The 10,353-nt window shown below is 40.4% G+C and overlaps 1 protein-coding gene across 1 annotated transcript in view; it reads right to left on the bottom strand.

Moving 5' to 3' along the window:
• Window positions 1–2,007: 2,007 nt before the first annotated feature.
• Window positions 2,008–10,353, bottom strand: part of LOC104947416 (regulator of G-protein signaling 7-binding protein B-like) — a 13,908-nt gene continuing 5,562 nt past the window's right edge. The window contains exon 6 of the mRNA XM_010773415.1: window positions 2,008–3,529. Coding sequence (XP_010771717.1) covers window positions 3,438–3,529 — 92 coding nt within the window. The 3' untranslated portion in view covers window positions 2,008–3,437. The remainder of the gene's footprint in view (window positions 3,530–10,353) is intronic.

A 10,353-nucleotide genomic window follows, 5' to 3' on the forward strand; every position in this document is an offset into this window, starting at 1 on the left:
GGTAGGAGAGATGCAGAGAAGGACAAGAGAAGAGAGAAGAGATATTGAGCGGATTGCGACATGAGAGCTGATTGTGCACACAAGAGTCGACATAGCAGACAGAGAAGACAGAGAATAAATGGACACATATAAAATCAATACTATCAATAAATGGACAGACACACTTGATCCTGGCTGCATATACTAATCAGTTAGATATGATGTCATCCATAATGTGCCTGCCAATCTGCGCTGAGTTGCCATATCCATTCAATGACACTTCCTGATACCATCTGATTAAATAAATACTCACTCTGCAAAATACCCACTTAACCTAGCAACACTCACAAACAGGCATAGAATACGAAACTCCATCACTCAATATACCACACAGCAACATCACACACAGAATCACACAACTATACTAAGATCTTACAAGCATCAGACCTATGTCATATGTCGAATGTTAATTTTTTACAGATTATCATAGACAAAAATAAAATGATATACTATACTATATCATCAATTTAAACAACTATTGCCAAGCATACAATCAACAATAACAATAAATAATTACAAATCGTATTCACCCTAAAAGTGCCCAAATCGCCTGACGCGACCCAACCTGGGGAACAGCAGCTCCGACCACGCCAATTACGGAAATAGCACACACTGACAGTTCCACTCTAAGTGGAACATGAGATAGCTGCAGGACAATTCTAACCACAATATAAATGACACATATAGCAAACAATGATTACATCAGTGGTCCACATATCAATAATGTAAACTGAATGATCGTTATTAGCACCACGACAGAGAGAACAATAAAAGGAGACTAAAATTGAAGACACGTCACTGAGAACATTAAAATTATAAATACATAACTGAAAACGAGGCGAGACTGTATTCACACTCTTGTACCGCCAAGACATCCTACGCCCAATACAAGCATGTTACCGCATCCTCGCGTTCCGGGAAAGAGGAATAGAATGGAGAGAATGAGAACCAGCCTGTGTTTCCGCGTAGCTATATCCACGTGCCGACTATGACACCTCTTGAATCAAGGCGTATTGCACGAGAGCTGGAGAGAGCGAGAGTGATCGCGAGAATAACACACAGGCTCAACGAGATCAGAGAATAACGCTAGCACCTTTAAGAGCACGCGGTTCAGACCTGTGGAACATGTGCGAGCGATGATACATAAGAGACACCACAGGCGTCGAGAACTCTTCATAATCTATGACATGCGTGTCTATCCCTCTATCTGTCTGATGCATAGCATTCTCGTACTGCGGTGCTATATCTTGTTGTTGGTCATGCCAGTACACATCAGCGTGCCCAGTACTCAGGCGTTGGATAGGTATATATTTGAGATCACAGAGCACGTCTCCGCGCTTTGCGACAGATAAACGTGCGGTACCAGCATAGCGACCACAACAACCACTACCTACATCTCCCCCTGATAGGTGGAGAGTTGCCCATATAGCGGAGCTCCCTCGTTCCTGACGTCAGAGCATTTCAAGATCTGGATCAGTCTGTACAGATTCCGGTTGCACCCCGTTTTTAGAGATTTGGGTATGGAGGAAAAGAGAGAGGGTTGTGTTTTCTGACACTTGGTGAGTTCCCTGACACACCGGGGACACATTCATGTATAAAAGACGTACAAAAGTGTATTTTGCATGATAGGTCCCCTTTAAGTAACATACTTAGGAAACCGTTAACTAGATAACTTAAGTAACATACCTAGGTAACCGTTAACTAGATAACATAAGTAACGAACGTAGGTTAAGTAGATATTTACGGCTGATATACTGTAAGTCAGCTTTAGATTTTGGATTCACACAAACAGACGAACAGCGGCCTTCTGGATATCCCATTATAATTTCTCATGATAGATGAAACAATGCATCTGGGCGAAACAAGCACCTAAGGGGTACGATGAGCGTCCAATGACCGTATTTGACGTGTTGGGCGTGCCCAGACATTTCTTAGTAATTTAGCCAGTTGTTGATGAGTATCTCAGTTTATCCCAAAATATATCTTGGAGAAAGCAGAAGGGCCTAAAAGCCTTGTAGCAGCTTAACTTTTCATTTCTTTATTACACACGCACCGTTGAACACATTATTTTTTCTGTAGCTGTAGCTATACATTTTATAATGAAAGTAGCGTTATAAGTGTATGTATGATTACACTGTGGATGAATGGCACACCACACAGGTGTTCTCAATCGCAGGAGCTTCTACTGATGGAGTTCAGGAGGATACATAAGAAGGTGGTGGGGACTAAAACGTCTCACGACACATTCAAACATGGAGGCGTGACACAAGCGCAGTGAGACACGAAAAAATCTAAAGAAAAAAGGCCAGTGCATAGCCTGAATATGTACATTTTTATTTTTGTATTATATAAAATGGCACACAAAGAAAATTGAGGAAGGATGGCAGCAAATGTACGAAAGGAAAGAAAATGCAAAGATAACTCACCTGAAGAAAAAAGCCTCCTTACTGACCCAGCTAAACAAATTAGCTTGTACTAAAACATTTTTTATATGTATCGAATACTGAATGTTAGCTGGCCAGGCTAATGCAACACTTTGGCTTCAGAAGTTCCCTTTTTCCCACTGGATGTAGAGTTCTGCAGGCATGACGTATTTCTGTAAGCTGACCCGGAAGTTAGCATTCTTCCGTTTCCCTCGTCAAAAGGCCAATTGGGATTTTGGATTGTTCCCCAAAAAGGTGCACACAAATGTAATGATACTTTGCAGTTTTGTTCAGCAAAATTATCTTCAAGAATGAATGCCACTTTTAGCAGTTTTAAGTGTAAACACAAGAGAAAAAAGCTAACGTTAAGCTAATAAACGAAGCACATGACTTCAATGTGCCTCACTAAGCTAAAGCCAAATGATGCTCAAATGTTTAGTAGCCACAACCGCCTCTTTTAAGACGGATCAAATATTCAAAATTCATGATTAGAGCATTGATTAAAGTATATTATGTTTCAGAACAGAATGTATTCAGCATAATGAAAGACCTTATTTAAGGGTGTAAAGAAAAAACATTCGAAACAAATCCATTGACTTCGAGACGAGGGGACAGGAAGGGCGAAAATGCTTCATTATTTCCGTTTTTTAGGTATTATTCCTGCAGCTCTCTATTGTGTAACTACAATCTATGTGGTATATATTTTAAATAACAAAAATAAAACAAGCCCAAATACAGAACCGAGGTGAGTCGCAGAACTCCAGAACCAAATGACCAACGGGCAAAAAAAAAAAGGTAACATCAAGATGAATAAGACAAATGGCATATCATTAGATAACAGGTACTACAAGATTACAATTTCAGATAATATTGGGGGAAATACTGTAACTGAATAGAAAGATAAATGTGATCGACATCACACAATAACGTAAAGTGAAAGTCCTTTCCTATGACAGTCGTGCTGCCTTCAGGCTCTCAGCCAGACACCATGCAGCAGAGTCCAGGGAAGCGTCTCTTCCTCTGTCTGATCAGCGGGTCTGGGGTCAGATTCAACAAGCTGCTGTCGTCTGGAACAAACAAACATGAAGGGGGTCAGGATGACATGATGGAGTCTGATAACAAAGAGACAACGTCCAGGGTCCCTGGCTCTTGACCTTTTTACTTCTGAACCTTTAATATCTAAATGTTGTACATGTCTATTAGTTGGGAGAAGTTATGTACATATATCCTTATTATTTGACGGTTTTCTTTTCTTATTTTTGACCTAGTTTTCTCTCCTTCTTTATCCATTTAATTCCTCTTGGGTTTGCAGATTTACTTATTACAATTGTTTGAGGAACTTTTTGTAACCAGCAGCAATGAGCTTAGAATAAGAACCGGAAACAGCTAGCTTGACTCCATCCTAAAGTAAAAGACATCAGCCAATCTTAAACTGATGAACAAACGACAGCCAAGATATTGTCCAAGAACTAACAACACAACTTGTCCTTCTTACATTTCCCTTGTCTATGGGGGAAAAAACTATAAATAATTAGAGGTGGATTACCTTTGGATAGAGCTAGCTTTTTCCAGAAGCTATTTTAAAGTGGACCGATCATGCTGTATTTGAATAATATATTGTAAGGTTATACCTATATAAGGTATATTTATAAGTTTTATTTTTCAAAATACCAAACAGATCATGCATTTTATCCATTCCTCATTTCGCTCAATTTATCACTGCCTTTCATGCTCGATGAAGTAACGTTTAGTTTACATTATGGTTAGCTAAAGCCGGCTTTGCGCGAGTTTTTGGGTTGATCGTTGGTGTATGAAAAAATGAAGAACTCATATGAGCCTACAAACCAAAGAGGAGTCCGACACGTCTGGCGTAAGTTGTGGGACCGATCGCGACCATGGAGACCCTCGTCAGTATGAGGCACCCCCTCTGAGGCGTGCTGTGCGGGGAGAGACGCCCGAGTGTATTCGTCGTGTGTGCCTCGGTTTTTTACGTAGGTACCGGGCCTTTCGCCGTTGTGGTGGTACTGGCAGTCGAGTAGTGACACAGGGCCCATTCTTTCTATTGATCAAGGAAGCTGGTTTGTTTTTTGGTGGGTGTGTTTTTTTTTTGTGTTTTTTTTTTTTTTGGTCTTAATTATAATGTCTTTTCTTTTGTTAATAATAATCTCGAATGTCTTTTCTCCTATTTTTTTTCTATCTTATGGCCTGATCACTAAACAACATATTTAGGTTGAGTAGGAGGAGGAGGAGGATGGAGGAGGAGGAGGGGACGTAGACCTCTGCCCTCGTGGGACTCTAGCCAGGCGGGAAGAGGTCGACTGTTGTACAAGTATTGTCTCTACGACTTTCTGTGTTCCACGACGTCGATCGTGTCTGTTTCATGGCGTTTTTCTTTCGGTTTAATTTACGGTTGTCGTTCAGTTCTTTGACTTTGACAAGGTCTCATTAGTTGAATTACAATGTTCATGTGAAATTCGGTAAAAGTTATGTGTGTTGTTTGTTGATTTGTGTGCGGGCAGCGAATTAAAATTAAGATAACGCAGAAAGGTAAGTTGGATTAACGGGGGTAGTCAGGAGGTCGACCTGCCCTTGGGTCGAATTACTGGTGCGGCATATAATATGGGCCGTTTCGAAGTCCCAGGATACATGACTGTCGTGTGTGTCGAAAGACCCTTATTATTATTCAGACGATACTGGCTTTACAGACTACTGGTAAATTACGTCGTGTGACTTACAATAATTTTCCGTAGACTATGTTATCAAACTTAGATATTATTCTTTCGACTCTGAACCTATCTGGCGTAAATGGCTTTTAGTGTGTAATTCTTAAGTGTTTTATGTAGAAAGATACTTGCCGTTCTTTTGGAGTTTTTGGAATTGTTACAGTCGTTGGGTTACAATCACACAATAGCACGCCTGGTGAATTTAGGACGTCACGTATATGAATAACCGTGACTGGAGCATATATAATATCTCATATGATATTGACATCATCGTAAGTATGGGAAGAAGGCCGTGGTCCTAAGTGCTTTACAGAAACCAAATTTTTTTTTTTTTTTGTGTACACATTGTCGTGAGTTGACGTTACTTGTTGAATTTTTCTGCCAGTTTACATCAACGGTAATTTTGCATATTATCAAGAGAGGGGTATTAGTTCGGATTTAGTATAGATCTCTGTATCATACATTGTGCGCTAACAACTTTGTTCGTCTCCCGTCAATCTCTGGAGACCAGTTGTATGCATTGTAGTAATATATAAGTTTGCCCTTTATTAATTTTTGACTTCTAGAATATTTTAAGTTGAACAAGTATTACTCAACACATGTAATCGGCGATGTGTTTGACAGGGAAGCCTTGGGACAAAGTTTCACTCAATATTTAGCGTCGTGTTAAAGACCTGGGTAACGGAATTTATACACAAGGATAGAACTCAAAAAGAATAGCCTCGCTACGCGCGTGTAACGACTGACCAGACCGAGCAGGACTCACTTGCGCCTCAGCCTGCCCTCCGGGACCGAAGTCCCACCTCGCTTCGAGCCCTTGCGGAGGGTTAGGACCCCTTTGCGAGCCAGGAGTGGCGCGGGGTAAGCTAGAAGGGAGTCCTCGTGCACCGACCGACCCTTACCCCTATAAGTTTATATTCTGTCCACATGTCGGCTCGTGGCGCGGGACAACGTTGACACAAAGATGTGACAACACTTAGTCTTTTTCTAAGTTTTACGTTAGCGATAGAACGCCAAAGTGTCTCTATTAGCCCTTCTAGCTTGGAGAGTCGTGTGAGTGCCCTGTGCTAGGGTCGAACCGTGGACTTTGTTGTTCCATATTTTTACAAACCACGTCCCTCTATCGCCGGCACTGTAAGCACAGTTGTGTAGACATTCTCAATTTACTCTTCTATGACTATGTCAAAGACTGGCGATTATAATGTTCTCACTGGTTAATCGTACACCGTTGCATGCAATCGGATTTCCCCTGGTAGTACCGGTGTGTACGTGACTGACAGAATATTACTTCATAAAAGGGCACAGGTTCCCTTGAGTGGTTCACAGTCTTTGTGTTTGGAGAGATAAAGGAGGTATGGGTTTAGGAGTTTTCCCGACGTTGCCTAGACTATGTCTGACTAGGCTAAACTGTGATATACTTGCAGTGTCTTCACGCGTGCCGATGAAAGCCACGGTGAGGTTGTTAGTCCTGCTCTGTCGGGGCCTGTAACGGGCGAGCTTCGTGACCTCTGTGCGACATCTCATGTATAAAGCGCGTGGTCTACACGCCAAGANATGTCTTCTCTCTTAAAGGGACCCTATTAACCTGATTTTAAGGCTCATATTTGTATTCAGTGCCTCTACTGTGACATGTTTCCATGCTTTAATGTTCAAAAATATCTTTATTTTTCTCATACTGCCTGTGCTGCAGCACCTATTTTCACCCTCTGTCTGAAACCAGAGCCCAGTCTGCTCTGATTGGTTAGCTGGCCGGCTCTGTTGTGTAAGGTGTTATCACACCGGACGCAAACCGAAAGTTCACCTCACGTACTCGCGCTGACTGTGGCATCATTTGTGCTTACTAGCGTCACTGAAACTAGAAGTGCCAGCGAGGAGGTGGGCTCTTCTCCATGTAGATACCAACAACATTATTTATCGCTAAAGATGAAAAAATGTAGCTCTCGCAAATGAAGTGTGGCCGCGTCATTGCATTGACTTTACATGAAATTGCGCACAGAAAACTGTGTAGGAGCGAACAATCCCTCTGGAGGGAACACAGGGATTTTAGAAAAAATCCCCCAAAAGCAGAATAGAACCTCTCATAGTGACTCCACACAGTGACAAAGTTGCTCTGGAGCCAGCAGTCATTACAGATTTCTCATATCTCAACAATTTCCACTGCTCACTTCAATCTCCCTTCTTTGTTTTCTAAAAGAACATTTGGATCAATTTTGGATTAGGTTGGCACTTCATTGAGTGTTTTTGAGTGTTATTGAGTAGAGTTTTCAAAAATGATCAAAGGAGAGCTGCATTAGAGTGTTTGAAAAGCAAAAAAGTGGTCAAGATTTTCTGTTTGTCAGTGATTCATGATGCTGTCACACACTTCACCTGTTCAGCCCTCTCTGTCTGCTCAACTGGGTCTAATGGATTCTCCAGGATTTGTTTTCAAGAAAGAATTTGCAATATTTTGTTTTGATATGACAATTTTCATTCCAACTAACTTCATTAACTGACAAAAGACCGACTTTTGATGTAGAATCAAACTAAATTAAGAATACACATACACTCATATTACTAATTATTGGGCATTATTAAATGTACATTAAACTGGGTGAAAGGGTATGGAAGATGCTTAGTATATGGAGAAAAGGTTTATTCTTTCTCCCTCTTTTCTCTCATTTAACTCTTAAGTGTTATTTTTCTTTTATCACCTACTACAATTGTATTTGTGCTTCTACATATTTTTCATATCTTACCAAATTACTTGTGATTCAGAAGAGTATCACTGTCCATTGATAAGGTACACATTTTTATGTTCAAATACATAATTCAGGCAATATCTCAAGTGCGCATTTCACGATTTCTTAGATTTTACCCATATAAAACAATGCTAAAAAATATTTTCATTGACCTTAGTTTTTTTGGTTATTTCAAAAATGTTAAGGTCCACAATTATCTATTTCTCTGATTATGCCACATAAATACTCCTTGCCAGCTTTTGGACCCAAATATTATTTTACCTTCTTGGTTGTAAATATCTATTAATTCTAGCTTTTTTCTTCTTCTTGCTTTCTTTTATTTTGTTTTGATCTTGCCTATGTTTGCTTTTGTGTTTTGTGTGTATTGAAATGTGTTGTTTTGTGTGTAATAATAATTGTTCTGTATTTGTTAAAATAAGGGGTACTCTCAATAAGCCTTTAAGACTTAATTTCTCTCTTGCACAGAATTTCAGTATTCCCTATTAGTGCTTTGTATCCTAATAATGCAACAAACAAACCAACTAAACTAAACTAAACAATATTGCTAAATGACTAACTTGGACCTTATCATTGTGATGGGCCAACCCACCATGTTGGGAACAACTGACACACGAGCCTATGTGTTTACCTGACCTTCACAAGTGTTCTGCCCCTCCTCCCAACAGGTCAACGCGTTCCTGTCTTTTGTGATCCCCATGGTGGTTATATCTACGCTGAACGGGGTCATCGCCAATCAGCTGCTTCGAATGTTCCGGGAGGCGGAGCAAGAAAACCGAGTCTGCATCGTTGGAGGAAATCCCACCATGCTGAACGTCACTGTGGAGCCCAACCGCGCTCAGTCACTCCGCCATGGGGTTCTCGTTCTCCGTAAGTGGACACACACACACACACACACACACACACACACACACACACACACACACACACACACACACACACACACACACACACACACTATACAAATGTCGGCCATCTTTGAAGCTACAACTGTAGACATACCATTACAGGGAGGCTAGGGAGCATTGACCCTTTACTTAATTTTTTTTAAAACATTGTTGTTAAGCACAGCTAATCCCAGCACTAACGAACAAAACTGTTTTCCGTTTCATTTGTTTCCAACGTGGAAATGTACGAGGGAGACAGAGCTATCATCAGCAAGAGACCCTGAATGGTTTGGGTGGCAGCCATCTGCTGACTTTTTAATGTCAAAATAATTGCTGAACAGTAACACAAACCACTAAGAGGGAAAGAGACTTTATTCAATTCTGATGCAAAACAGCTGACAGACGATGGGTGAAAGTGAAAAGATATTTGCCACCTCTGCCGTTGCTACAGTCACCCTATACATAAGGAAAGGAGGTTATTATTATGTATTAGTGTCACGGATAGCTCCTCACGTCATTTGTAATAGTGCATTTTAGTATTTTAAATTGATGAATTACTTCAATCCATTAAAATGGTCAGTTACGCATTATGCACAGATTTACATTAACATATTTCAGCTGTTCGCGCACAACCACAATATATGGAAGTAGGAATGCAAAATAAATTGTATTTTGAGAAAAATGTGTGATATTTCAAATAGTCAATATTACTTTCTCTGAGTCATATGTTATGCTTAAAGGTTGATAAGAGTATATGTGTATGTTTGAGCATTTACTGACAGGCTTATTTTGATCAGTAAAAAATCTTTGCTTGGATGCAGTCTCACGTCTCCTTTACCTAACCTTAGCTTACAGACACTTTTGTTCTGTTTGGGACTGTTTTCAATTAGTGTGGACAAAAGGACACACAATGGTTAGATTTATGCGTGATCAGAATTGTTTTCAGGTGGATTCTCTGCCTATTTCATAGTCATGACCTCGTTTGGTCGCAGCTGTCTGGAGAAAACCAGATGGAACAGTAGAACATCTGCGGAAATATATATATACAGTGGGGGAAAAAAATAAAATTGAGTCAGCCACCAATTGTGCAAGTTCTCCCACTTAAAAAGATGAGAGAGGCCTGTAATTTTCCTCCTAGGTATACCTCAACTATGAGAGACAAAATGAGAAAAAAAAAATCCAGAAAATCACTGTCTGATGTTTAAAGAATTTATTTGCAAATTATGGTGGAAAATAAGTATTTGGTCAATAACAAAAGTTCATCTCAATACTTTGTTATAAACCCTTTGTTGGCAATGACAGAGGTCAAACGTTTTCTGTAAGTCTTCACAAGGTTTTCACACACTGTTGCTGGTATTTTGGCCCATTCTTCCATGCGGATCTCCTCTAGAGCAGTGATGTTTTGGGGCTGTCGCTGGGCAACACAGAATTTCAACTCCCTCCAAAGATTTTCTATGGGGTTGAGATCTGGAGACTGGCTAGGCCACTCCAGGACCTTGAAATGCTTCTTACGAAGCCACTCCTTGTTGCCCGGGCGGTGTGTTTG

The sequence above is a fragment of the Notothenia coriiceps genome, unplaced genomic scaffold (assembly GCF_000735185.1).
Source record: "Notothenia coriiceps isolate Sejong01 unplaced genomic scaffold, NC01 NC01_scaffold00012568, whole genome shotgun sequence".
NCBI lineage: Eukaryota > Metazoa > Chordata > Actinopteri > Perciformes > Nototheniidae > Notothenia > Notothenia coriiceps.